The 13,672-nt window shown below is 35.8% G+C and overlaps 1 protein-coding gene across 1 annotated transcript in view; it reads right to left on the minus strand.

Moving 5' to 3' along the window:
- Nucleotides 1–13,147, minus strand: part of SNX29 (sorting nexin 29) — a gene marked incomplete at its 5' end in the record, with an annotated part of 133,873 nt that extends 120,726 nt beyond the window's left edge. Inside the window, 4 exons of the mRNA XM_009324816.1 lie at nucleotides 2,276–2,456; nucleotides 8,496–8,620; nucleotides 12,161–12,213; nucleotides 13,079–13,147. Coding sequence (XP_009323091.1) covers nucleotides 2,276–2,456; nucleotides 8,496–8,620; nucleotides 12,161–12,213; nucleotides 13,079–13,147 — 428 coding nt within the window. The remainder of the gene's footprint in view (nucleotides 1–2,275; nucleotides 2,457–8,495; nucleotides 8,621–12,160; nucleotides 12,214–13,078) is intronic.
- Nucleotides 13,148–13,672: the final 525 nt, after the last annotated feature.

Below are 13,672 nucleotides of genomic sequence, written 5' to 3' on the forward strand. Positions count from 1 at the left end.
CCTTCCAGTATCCTTCCCTGCCACTGTAGGGATTGAGGAAAACACTACCTGTGCTCCTGATCCTTCAACCAGTCGCCCCAGTGCCCTGAAGTCCCTTTTGATCGCTTCAGGACTTCTCTCCAGAACCTCATCACTGCCAGCCTGTATAACCAACAGCGGGTAGTAATCGGAAGGCCATACCAGACCAGGGAGTTTCCTAGTAATGTCTCTGACCTGGGCCCCAGGGAGGCAGCAGAATTCCCTGTGGGATGGGTCCAGTGGGCATATTGGGCCCTCTGTTCCCCTTAGAAGGGAATCACCTGTGACAACTACCCTCCTTTTTTTTCTTAGCAGAGGCAGTCATAACGTGTGGGGGCTGACTGTCTCACCCTAGGCAACCTCCTGGATGGACCTTCGTCTACATCCTCATTTGCCTGGCCCTCAAGTCCAGGGCCCCATATCTGTTGTGTAAGGGCAACCGGGAAGGTGAGAGAGGCCGGGTGGGGGTTCGCCTGGCACCCCGAGCAGGGACCTGTTTCCATTCCCCCCGGTCGCTTCAGTCCTCTCCTTCTGCCTGGTGGCAAGAGGGCAGGGGATCCTTTGCTTCTTGCGGAGCCTCCACCTCTCAGGGATGGTGGGGTGTGGCTCCACCAATCTATCTCCCTCTCACATTCCCAGATACTCCTTAGCCTCTCCACTTCCTCCTTCAGCTCTGCCACCAGGCCGAGCAGATCATCCACCTGGTCACACCGCACACAGGTGTTGTCTCTGCTGCCCCTCCGGTACAACCGACAGGCTCAGGCACTCGCTGCAGCCAGAGACCTGGATAGCTGTAGATGATCTTTAAAGGTCCCTTCTAACCCAAACCATTCTATTATTCTATGATTTGGTGACCTGTTTCAATATCCAAAACCACATCAATTACTCTAAATAGTTAGAGTGCACTAGGAATTTGGATGCAAGAAAAAAAAGTTAACATGAATTTCACTGTGAACACATGAATTTAGTTGTTCTAAACCTGGTTCTTTTTACCAGCAGGATGCTATATTTTTACTATCAGCATTCAGTTAACTAAACATAAAAACAGATAGCAAGAAAACCCTCAACCTATATTAAACAATTTTGTCAGATTCATTTAAAAGTTTCCAAAACAGGTAAGAATTGCGGATGTAAGCTGATTCTGTAAATGTCATTTGAATTTGGATAACGTTTAAATCTTAAATGTTCTGGAATAAGCCTTTTTAGAAATAGTATTTCATGTACAATGCAGAGAGTGCTGATAATCCTGATACTGCACAAGTATTGCTACAGGCATGAGAGTAACTAGTGACATAGCAATCCAAGTCACTAATTTCCTCACAACGGTTTTCAGATTTTTTTTTTCCTTTGTTGTTTCATTCGTCTTTATTTGATTTCATAACAAAATCTGTCTTGCAAAAAAGCTACAGAGGACTGGAACAGGCTAAAAATGAAGAGGAGGTACTAATGAGCTCAGTTCTGGCAATAATCTTATCCAGTACATCCATCAATTGATGCAAATGGAAAGAATGCCTTTCTGCTGAATCCACCAGACTTCATCAAGCTCAACAATTAGTTATTGATAAAAAAAGGAAATACCCCAAATTTTCAAAAAGAAAAGGAACTGAAGATATATGAGGAAGAAGGTAGGACTCAGTTAAGTATGAACTTAAGTGCATTTTGCACATCCGAAGTACCTTAGGATTTCACAATGCATAGTAAGTTATTCTCAGTAACTCTGTAACAAGAAGGTTAACAAACTGGTACAAAACCACTTCCAAGCGATCTGCAGTAGTAGCTACCTATTGCTTGACTGCTGGAGCTTTTCAATTACAGGATGAGCACCTCCAAAAGGCAAAAGGCAATTACCACTGACAAACTGATAAGATCAAGGCTGCAATTGTGTACTATTTTAATGGAATGAGAGGGGCACCTCAAAGCATGGTGTCAAGGTCTCAGTGAGGAAAGCTGTTGAAAGAATAGGGAAGGGAGTTAGGAAAGAGGATGGAAATGAAGATGAGGAGAGAAGCATATATTCTCACACGCTAGAATGAAGCCAGTTTCAGGTCACGTGTTGATAGAGGTACAAGCCACTATCTTAACAGCTGCCAAAATTTCAAAAATGAACAAATGAAAGTATGAGGTTAAGTGGCTTCACTAGCATAGCAATTAATATGGTGTATTATTACAGCTGTGTTTTTTGGTTGGTTGGTTTTTTTATCTCAGCACTTCATTTGTCAATACATTTCCTGCATTACAAAGATATCAAATATGGTACCTGAGTCGATTCTTATCTGCAAGCAGCATATGAACATATCTTTCTAGGGAATGTTCATTTAATGCACAGCGCAACCAAGCCCGGCCTCTACCAATATCTGTAGTAATTGTCTTCAGAGAGTAAAAGCGCTGCAGTTCATGTTTATTCAGAACTTCTTTCACATAGTACCAAAACACTGGCTCTGGAATAAAAAAAATTAAAAAAAAAATTAAAAAAATTTAAAAAACACCACCAAAAAAACACTAAGCTCATATCTGAATGCATTTACGTGCAATTTTATAAAAGAAGCAGGTATATAACTCTGAACAAAGGAGAATCATTTACCATCTTCGTATAACTCTCCAGTTAAATAGGTTATTTATTTCTACAGAACTTGGGGTATTTAAGCACTTAGAACTTTTCACTTCATTGAAAAAGCCAAACACACACTAAAGGATTCTATCCTACATTTTTAAGAAGAATTCACATTTAAAAGCACATTTAAGCTAGTATTTCAACCATAGAACGGGTTCACATGTTCAGCCGGGAACATATTATGCAAAGAAAAAAAATTCCTTAGAACTGTATCTTACTGCTGATTGTGAAATGTTAGAAGCTAGGTCCAAAGGAACAGGTAGCTCCAGAATTTGCAGACATGCAAATGGCAAATTCATTTTACTTTAAAAAACAAAAGTCTTACATTTAAAAGGCAACACAACCCCTTTCCACTAAAATACTTTCCTTGCCCTGTTCCCAAATTTTGATAAAAAGTTTTTTTGCAGTTGCCTCAAATTTCTCAATCGGAGGTAACAAAAAATCTACTTCAGTAATTGTAAGTGTACAATCAAACACCTAGTATTTTACATATTCCTGTTTCTTAACTGAATAAGAACATATTTTAAGGACATATTTATTACAATTCATCTCTTACCATTTTCTCAGGGTGAAAAAAACAACCAAACATCACATAATTCATCTGTAAGACTTGAATCATTACTATATGATATAGTTTGGCAATCATTAGTCATTAATGTTGCATCAAATACATACTCCTTGAAAGTATCTTAAAAAATAACATTAACAATAACATTCATGTGGCTTTGATTTTTTGTGAATAGAATTGCTCAAATAACTAGAATGGTTTGAAAGCTGTTAATATATACAGTCAGCAACATATTAAGAGACTGAATTTAAGGCAAATAGGATATTTTTAAGAGAAAAAAAAATCTGAGAAACCCAAGCATTACAAAAAATTCAAAACAGATCAATCTCTCAAGGAAGACAGCAGGTACTCCTTTTAACAGTTTAATACATGTCTTTGCTCAACATTTTTTTTAAGTTAACAAAAAAGGGAAAATAATTCTATCGTACAAGTGAATAATGCACTATCACCTCAAATATTATGCTGGCTTTTGATCATAATCTCAATGTAGGCCACATGAAGCAGATGTTTAAAGATGGTTAAAAAAATTTCTTCAAAGACAGAAAAAAATTCACACAAGAGAAAACAGATTGATCCTGCCACTCCTTGCTTACCACTTTTCTAAATCTTTTTTAATGTAGTAAGAATTTTAAGAAAAGGGCATCCATGACGCTTTTCTTTCTCTCTGCTAAATAAAAAGCATGCAGCCAGATTTCAAATAGGTTTTCACTACAGCTGATGAATTCTTCTGGTGAAATATGCTCATTTGAGGGTATGGGGTTTTTTATTAATCTCTGCTGAAAGCCAAATACAGCATTAGATTAGCAAAGTTTATAATATAGTTTTAGAAACCTAAACACATAACAAGCAGGTTAGACTCATTAACTAAAAGTTTAGCAAAATAGGTCTGACAGCTATGCAAAAATAACCCAAAGCTCTTCAAAATTAGACAAATGTGCAAAACACAGGAACCACTGAACTGACAACATAGGATGCAAAACTAAAGGTATACTTGGCTGAACTAGGACCTTATAGGCACATTAACATGCAAACAATAAGGAGGTCCACTGAACATATAAGAGCATTCAAATATCATATATATCCTACTCCTTTGGCTGCAACTTATTTGATCTGCCTTTCACAATAAAACACATGTATATGTAAAAAAAAAAAGCATTCCTTAAAACGCCAGATTTGTATCAAGATAATAGTGATTTAATGATTTCATTGTTTCTTGTGACCAATAAAATTCATTTTTCTGTCTTGCTAAAGCTCAAAAAAGTAGGAAGTGAAAATATTACAGGAATACAGAAAATAAGCAGATTTCCTCTTATGCTGAGAGTGAAACTCAGTGTTTCTTGGCATTCTGATTATTTACAGATATCAAGGATTTTGAAAAGCTTCAAAATTTGGATTATCATCAGTTTTTAATCAAAATCTATCCAATGGAAATAAAGCAAGAGCATTCCATGCTCTAAGTCCCTCCATGACATACCTTATAAAAACAGTAATGTAAGTGGCATTTTCAAATGACTAAGTTCTCTTCTTTGAGAGTAGCGTTAAATGAAAATCCAAGTCCTAACTATTAATATTATTTTTCATAGCAAATAATCCAAAACTTGCTATTCAGAAGTAAGATCATTTTCATTTCAGTAAAATACAAATTGTACTGTAGGCAGAGAAGACACTGATGTTATATTCACCCAAATATTAATCACTTTGTGAAAACGGTTTATTTAATTTTAATAATATCACAGTTCCGATAACCACCAATTGTTAATCAGCACCAAACAGCAGTCATGTCTCAAGCTGAGAGCATAAGATCAGTCTGAAGCCAGGTTCAGTGCCTTCTTATGCAAAAAAAAAAAGTAAAGAAAACAATTTACACTGTGCAGCCATTGCGCATTTCAGTGTTTGCTCTGTCAAGTAATTAACAGTTTCATATTTGTCACGAGTGTCTCATAGTAGAACATTCTTTGCTATAGTTGGAAGTACTAGTTCTTTCGTTTTTAATTGAGAGTATCATTAAATGAAGTTTATATTCCATAAGCCTTAGTCTATCATTTTCATTTCTAACCGTAGCAACTAATAATTTTACCATATTAGCCCTCAGCATTACTCTACAATGTCGTACTATTCATACGCAAGCTATGATATGCAAAGTCGTAAAACTATAAACATATTGTGACTTAGCAACAATTTCATAATACATTCCCATTTTTGGTATTGATGTGCCATGAGGCTGTGAACATCTGTAATTCTGCCATGGTTTACCTACCTGTAAACAGATAATACTATCCTACAGTTATACCATCAAAGCATACACATTAATCTATAGCAACAGGCAGCACCAGAACTACTAAAAAAAAAAAAAGCAACAAAAACAAAATTTTGCTTCAGCCTGGAGAAGAGAAGGCTTAGGGGGAGGGCAGGCACCTAATAGCAGCCCTCCGGTACCTACGAGGAAGTCATCAAGATGACTGATCTAGGCTCTTTACATCAGCACATAGCAGGAGGACAGCCAGACAATAGGCATAAGTTAAAACAAAAGAGGCTCAGACTGTATATAAGGAAAAGCTCTTTCATCGTGAGGACAGTCAAATATTGGAACATGGTTGATCAAAGAGCTTGTGCAGTCTGTGGAGGTTTTCAAGTCCCAAATAGACAAAGCCCTGAGCAACCTCGTTTAACCTCAGAGATGATCTCTGTAGGACTGCAGACCTCCTGAGGACCCTTCCAACTTGAATTAGCCTATGATCCTCTGATTGAGTGCAAAAAAACCACTGCTATGAACTATTACTGCTATTACTGACAGAAAGGTTTCAGCAAGTCTGGAACCTCTAATAAAACAGTAGAAAGAGCAGCCAGAGGCAATGGAAGAGTTGATCTATCTAGAATCTTTCAGCAACATTGTCCTAATAATTTTTAGTGAATACTGCATCAGCTACAGTATTCTTACATGACTGTAACTGGAATTAAACGAATAGACCCTCATATTATTACAAACTAAAGACAGAATACAATTTTATTGTTGGCTGGTTTTGTTTAGATTGCTTAATATAAGATTAAAGGAGCTGCATATGCCTGTAATGACCATGCCATCAATTGATACCAAATCACACTGATGTTAGGAATTCGTTTACTTGAAGATGTATTAAAAAATTAAAATATTTTAAATAGGATTTTTAAGTCATAGTTCCAAAGAGCTACTACTGGAGTTTTTATTTAAAACTTTTATTTTCATTTAAGAAAAACAAAGTAAAACACTGAAGCTCTTAGATGCAAAATGATGCTACATTGTTTACAGCCATTTGAAAGTACAGTTTGTCATGAAGTATCTGTAAATTTCAAATAAAAACGCACTGCTGAACAATTTTATTTTTCAATTGTCAAAGCCTGAATGTATAGCCTAAACAGCAGTATTCCACTATGTTAAAGAAAAAGATGACACCTGTGATTATGTTAAACAGAACGAAATATAAATCATACCAGACTCATTTGCCTGAAAGTGATAAAAATATAGAAGTACTTTGCAACTGCTTTCAGGAAAAAAAAAAAACCAAGCCACAACACTAATTCACAAAGATAAATGCAATGTTAATTTCCATTAACAAAAAAAAAAAAAGCTTCTCTTCTTACTCACTGTACAGCACTCAATTTGCTGCAAAGCAGCCACATTTTTGTTCTTGAACTTCCATACATGGCTTAAGCTTCTTAAGGAGTAAAAATGATGTTTTCTTCCTTCTTCCATTCCCCAACCATAGACAACTTTCCCAAATTTCTCCTCTTCCTCCACATCATCTCACTGACAAGCCCCCAAATAAGACACACATACATATGAACATATAGCTAAATTGTTACTAAGTTCCCAAGTATCAGAGATGCACCTTTGTACATCTGACCACTAAAAGACAGGACCAAAAATTTCATGCACCCTTGATGTTACCAACAGACGAGAGAAATCATAAGAATTATACGTAATGTCTTTAAAGACACACTATTGGCGTAAATCAGAGAGAGCATAACAGGGGAGAACATTCTCTGCACCAAAGCATAAGACTCTCAATTGCAAGCTGGGGGGATAAAAAGCAGATAACCAAATCACTACCCTTTAAAGAGACGGAAACTACCCAGAGGCTGAAAGAGACTATCTAATCCTCAATTACAAACACACACAAGGAAGAAAAAAGCATACAGAAGAGCCAAAAAATCTGTGAAGTTTGTGTAAACAGCTGCATTTTTCTTACTTTTTCATTTAGAGTCCACAAAGTGTCGAGTCTTGCCCATTACTAAGAAAGAGAGGCAACCATGGGAAACTCACCAACTTCTCTAAAAGCATAGCTATTTTAGTTCCCCAAAAAAGCTAAGTCTGGAGGCTCTAACCCATTAGCAGGAAAGTCAGCACACAAGACCCAACATTTCACCCTATCATCGACAGGAAACAAGTCCGTTGTTAGAGCAATTCAAAGACACCATTAAAAACCTACACATTTTGTGTTAATGTACTATCCATTATATGCAGTTGTCTGGTGTAACTGGAAGTTATGGCTGGAGATCAATATGTATTAATAATTCTAGTACCACTGAATATATTTAAAAAAAAACAAAACAAAACCAAAACCTAAAACCCCACTATGTGTTACATGTTACACTTGACAGAGTTTCAAAAGCCAAAAAGAAACTTCTTTATGTGTACCATGTTTAAGAAAAAAGATACTCTATGTCAAACTTCACAACAAAACTGATAAAGATTAACACTGTCCATATACTTTTGATTAAAAAAAAAAAAGGGAAACTTCAAGGTGAAGAGAAGGCAACAAAAATAAAGGAATCTTATCTTTAAATGTGGAGAAAGTAATAAAAAACAACCCAAACAATATAAGTAATGTAAGTTTTGTTTTTTAAAATTACATCAATGCTTAGAAGTTAAACATATCTGGTGCTATAGAATATGGCAGTTAAAGAACAGAGTAAGACACGGTTAAGGATGAAAATGTTGTACTAAAAACTTAACAGCACAATTACACAATGTTTATCCCTACCAGAATTCAAAAGAAATTTGCCAATGATACCATTCATGATGGAACTATGGGAAGTGCAGATTTCCAAACACCAAAATTTCTAGAGAAACTTGGTATGAAAGTTAAACTAGATTAAGAAAGCAATAACCATTTTCACTGGTTAATGAGAGTCCAAGTATTAAGCATGCTACCAACAGTCTGCAGTTTCGTGCATTGTTTAAAACTTCCATTAGAAATTATATCACCTGCTTGCACTTATCAATCCTTTAAAATAGAATAGTTACAATTAATGAATTACCTGTTTCAGTTTTACTGGAGAAACCTGCTGCCTGTTTGATTGCTGCTGCTGTTAATGCTAATCCTCGGCTCCTCCTCAGACCATGCTGTAACACAGCTTCAAACTGAGCACACAAACAAGTGACTCTGCAACAGAATTTTTCAAGAAATCATGTGAAAAGAACAATCAGCTATGTTTCTATAGAGCGGGTTCATTCCAAATCTCTGAATAGAGAATGTAAAGGTGAACCATTATCTTATATGTAGTGAAAGACCCCTTATATGCACTAATACCATTATTTGCAAACAGTATAATCTACTTATACCCACAGTCTCATCATGACTATCCAAAGCTGGGGCACAAGTTATATTCAGAAGAACTGGCAATCAATTTGAGAAATCATCCTCACCTGCTACAGTGTGATAATTCAAGCCTAGGAAAACAACTAAATGTACATTTTAGTGTCCTTCACAAATCCCAGGCATAGGAAAATAAGAAAGATTTTTCTGGAGTTGTGTTCAATCTTCAGGTTTTGATGTTGTTCTCTACAATACTATTTATAAATTTCCTGGGTTTTTTTTTTTTAAACATAACCCAGTTAATAAATCAATTTTCACACAGGTAGAAACACTGTAAAACCAGCAAAGTTTTAAAATTCAGCCTGCCAAAGAAAGGAATATTACTGTAACGTACAGGGAGTGGGAAGGCTTAAGATATAACACACATGAATGCAATCTGTTTGTTTGTTTGAAATTTTACTTTCTCTAAGTTTTATTTTTGCCATTAAATAAACAATACTCAAAACTTAAGCTTTGAGAAAGTTGTCACCTGGTTGCCAAAGCTGATTACTAAAAGGAAGGACAGATACTTTAACTAAGTTCAAGCAAATAAATAAAAACAGTTGACAAAGTGGCTCAGGACTCTGCCCCGGCATTCCAGAAGTAGAGAGTTCTATTCAGGGTCACAAAAAAGCACAAGATCTCAGGAGAAGCACTGACAGAAAAAGAGGTATTTTTACCATAATCACCCTGGACAGAAGAGCTTTTAACATGTAAATTTTTCCAGTACATCTATGTTAGGAAAACTTTACTTTGTTAGGAAAACTTTACTAACAAAGCAGAACATAATTCAAACAATACTCAAGATGATTGTGGAGCAGTTGTGATTAATTTTTGCCAAAAAGACTGCTGCTGTTAAAAATGGAAATTCCAGCAGATACATGACCCCCCGGGGGGGGAACAAAAAAAACCCAAAAACAAAAAACCTGCTTGACTTTTTCAATTCAGAAAAAGCGGAACAGAAACTAGGTTCTGTGAAAGAGCTCATATTATTAAAAATCCATGTGCACTGAGAATCAAAGCAAGAAAACTGCAGCATTTTACAGGAAAATTTAGCCACTAGCAAAACAAACAAAAAAAAAAATCAGGTATTCCTCAATGTCCAATACACATAGTGTTTTTACTAGATAGCACCACAAGGGTATGTTAAACAAACAAATACAGAAAAACATGGAGAAGTCTAGCGTAGAATCATAGAATCATTAAGGTTGGAAAAGACCTCCAAGATCATCGAGTCCAACTGTCAACCCAACACCACCATGCCCACTAAACCATGTCCCTAAGTGTACATAGACATAGTAGAACTCTGAATAATTATAATCTCAAAGACAAAAAAAAAAACCACTGGGAGAACAAAACTTGGAGAATCATGGCTTTACTGGATTTTGATCTAAATTCTCACACTATCCTCATTTGCAAAATTATCTCAGAGTATTTAGCATAGTAACAACCTCAAACACCATGGAATTTAGGAAAAAAAAAAATCTATTAATGTAATTTCCACTTCCTTTTTAATACTGAAACCGCCTAGCTATAATCCATTATTCAGCGTGTCTACTGAATTCTAAGGAAAATATTTAAAAAATAAGTAAAATTTGGCCAGCATTATCTCTTTGGAATCCTAACTCTCACTGTTTATCAGAAGACAAATACTAAAGGTCATCATTGAAATTATTGAACAACTGCAGCAAAGCAGTTGTTCAAGCAAACTGAGCAACAAAGCAGACATTTTAGATCCAGAGAATTTGCTCTACATAGGAGGTACTTCCTTCTAGCTGAGTTTACACAATCTACTACAAAGCAATCATCATCAATACATTGTCTCATATAAACTAAACAGTAAAGATTAAATAACTATCTCTAGTTGATGCTTCTGTGCCAACAGCTATAGCTGCACAGCAAGTCCAACTGCTAGGTGCTTCAGCCCCACTATCCCTTTATCCCACCTGCACCTTCTTGCTTCCTCCCTCGCACCAGCTTCTGTCCAACAAACCCTGTACTGAACTGTTTCCACTATGCTAGTTCAATAGAACACTATTTCTCTGTTTCCCCAAAACACTGTAGGCTGAAACAGCCAAGGGCAGGACAGGATGACAGTAGTAGCCAAAAGTCAGACAGGCTTAAGCTGCCATGGCGTAGCATTAGCCTGGAATTTCACACACAGGTAATGCACAGGAGCTGCATTACAAGCTGCTCCTGAAAGGAGATGGGTTTGCCCTCTCATCCCTTGTTGCTTGTTCCTCCTCTTCTGCACTTCCCATTGCTTTTAGCTGTGTGATCTTCCCCTCCTTGCAGCAACTCTAGCATTCACCAGATGTTTTACTGATTTAACTCACTAAAATGGCAGAAAGTTATCCTTTTGCATTACTTCTTCTTTTATTAAATTAATTCAGAGGAGACTGGATGATCACCAGGCATTGCTTAAAAAGGTGGTGGAAGGGAGTAGTACTGAAGTCAGGGACCCTGAGGAGATGCATGAACACTCCCCACCCCTTCAGTAGCAATGAATTGTTATGTTGGCTTTCCCGAAGTCATGAAACCACACCCCTAGACATGTTCTTAAAGACTGAATTGGGAGGGGATTAGAAAGAATTTTATGCATCATTTATAAATGGTCAACAGATAATTAACTTCTTCCCAAAAGGCAGAGTCAAACTTCAAGGATATAAGAAAAAGGACAACAAACAACTGCATTTAATCCTGGTGTTTTATTTATCCAAGATTCTTCGATAGGATGGATTCTGAGAAAGACTCAATAGGATACAAAAAGCACTGCAATTTCTGTCCACCAGTCATCTTCTTAAAAGCCTTAGAAAGCAATATGCCATATCCAACAACAAATGCAACTAATAGGAATTAAATGACGTTTTTTGACTTACATTAAGAAAAAGGAACAACTTCTCATACAGAAAAAGAAGAAAAACAGGTTTAAAACATGTCAGAAATAAGGAAAAATAGGAATAAAAATTTTCTTAATGACTATGTGTTAAACACACTTGACACTTAAGCGTCAAGCTTCATGAAAGACAGGTGTATGGGTAATAAATACGCATTCATTTTAAAAGAGGTTTTAGGGAAGAGAAGTTCTCCCAATCTCATGTTCAGACCTCAGAATTCAATGTTTTGTCATGAACTCTGCAGCCACTTAAACACTTGTAACTTCATACAGAAGAACACTCTTTGTTAAGCTGTCAAATTTGTAACAAGATGAAAAATTCAGTCTCATGTCAGTGTTTGTGTAAACAAAAAGTGGGGTTTTTTCGAGCGTGTCAAGTATTTTGTGCCATATGTTTTATGTTATTATGATACATAATCTAAGCATGTTAAAAGTTTCTTAGACTATTTTACCTGCTATCAGAGTCTGAAGCAATTTCTTTTCTTCCTCCAAACCGTATTTGACACTGCAATAAACAGATTTTAAGTAATCTTTGTTACACTAACAAACTCAATATTCTGAAATATTTCCATATAAGAAACAAAGTCTTAACAAAAAAGGAAGCAGTACGAAATAAAGCATTGGCAAATACAGCCTGCAACCAAAAAATGCTTTACAGCATTATGTTCCACTAATGGGCTACTCTTGCAGTTCAAATATATTCTTGCTAGCCAGAACAACGCACCTGCAGGCCCTTCAGTAAATTTACAATTGAGTAAAAATTACTACATTTGAGTTTTAAATGTACACCCACAAAAACAAACACTGCTCCTATTCAGCTCAGTGCTACAATTACAGAAGAATCGTTCTTTATAAAACATATCATTGGCTTACTTTTGAGGCATTTTTTTGCCTCCCAAGCTCTCCTAAATTGAATCCAGTCTATGAAATTCTACTTGCTGAACTTCATGTTGATGCAAGATACATACATACATAAATAATCTCAACTTTACATGTATCTTAACCATTCACTAAAATCCTAGTGTAAAGAAAAAAAACTACTACTGTAAAATGTTAACCAATTTAGCTTTTGCATTACGCTACAACTTAGTTCAGTCATATAAGTATTACAAATATATATAATGTATATTCTATATTATATATATATTTATAATATATATACTACAAATATAATCTGTCAAGAACAAGAATTTTAAACAAATACTGCATAACAGTTGTTTGCTAGCAGACACAAAAACTAAGTAGTACTGTGTGAAAGACAAGATTTCTTCTTTGTCTGGTAAAAAGGAGAAAAAAGGGCAAAGACAATTCCTGCTAGTACTAACAACTCAGAGTAAGTATACTATAAAAATATGTATTGGATTTCTCACCTGTTTAACTGCATCCAGTAGCCGTTCTAGAAGAAACTGTCTTTTAGTGTCATTGTTCTGTGAACCTGAAATTCAACAAAACAGTATCATTTTAAAATAAATAGTTTTTTAAGAAAAATACATTTGGGCCAACACCAGGGCCCTGAAAACTTTCCTCCCATGCCAATTATTCCATTAAATTTATTAATGTATTTTCTCTAAGTAAAATGACACAGTATCAGTCTGTGTTTTGAGGTTTCAAATAGCCTTTCTCTAACATGCAGGACTACTGTTTGAAATATCATCTAAAGTCTTATTTTAGTAAGATTTTGGTTTCATGATATAAGGTATATTGCAGCAATACCAAATATAGTATAATTGTGTACAATCAGCACAGCTTGCCCCTAGCTTCTTAGCACAACCACCTGTGGGGGCATATTGCAAACCTGGAACTGACCTAGTTTAAGATTTTTTAATTTTTTTTTTTTTTTTTGATTGGTTGGATTATGTGTATGATGGAGCTCGCACTGCAACCCCATAAATGTTCATACTGGGACAACTACCAAGGTAGTATATCATCATAGCACAAGAAAAGAATGAAAAATTACAAAAAGA

The sequence above is a fragment of the Pygoscelis adeliae genome, unplaced genomic scaffold, assembly GCF_000699105.1.
Source record: "Pygoscelis adeliae isolate BGI_AS28 unplaced genomic scaffold, ASM69910v1 Scaffold85, whole genome shotgun sequence".
Lineage (NCBI taxonomy): Eukaryota > Metazoa > Chordata > Aves > Sphenisciformes > Spheniscidae > Pygoscelis > Pygoscelis adeliae.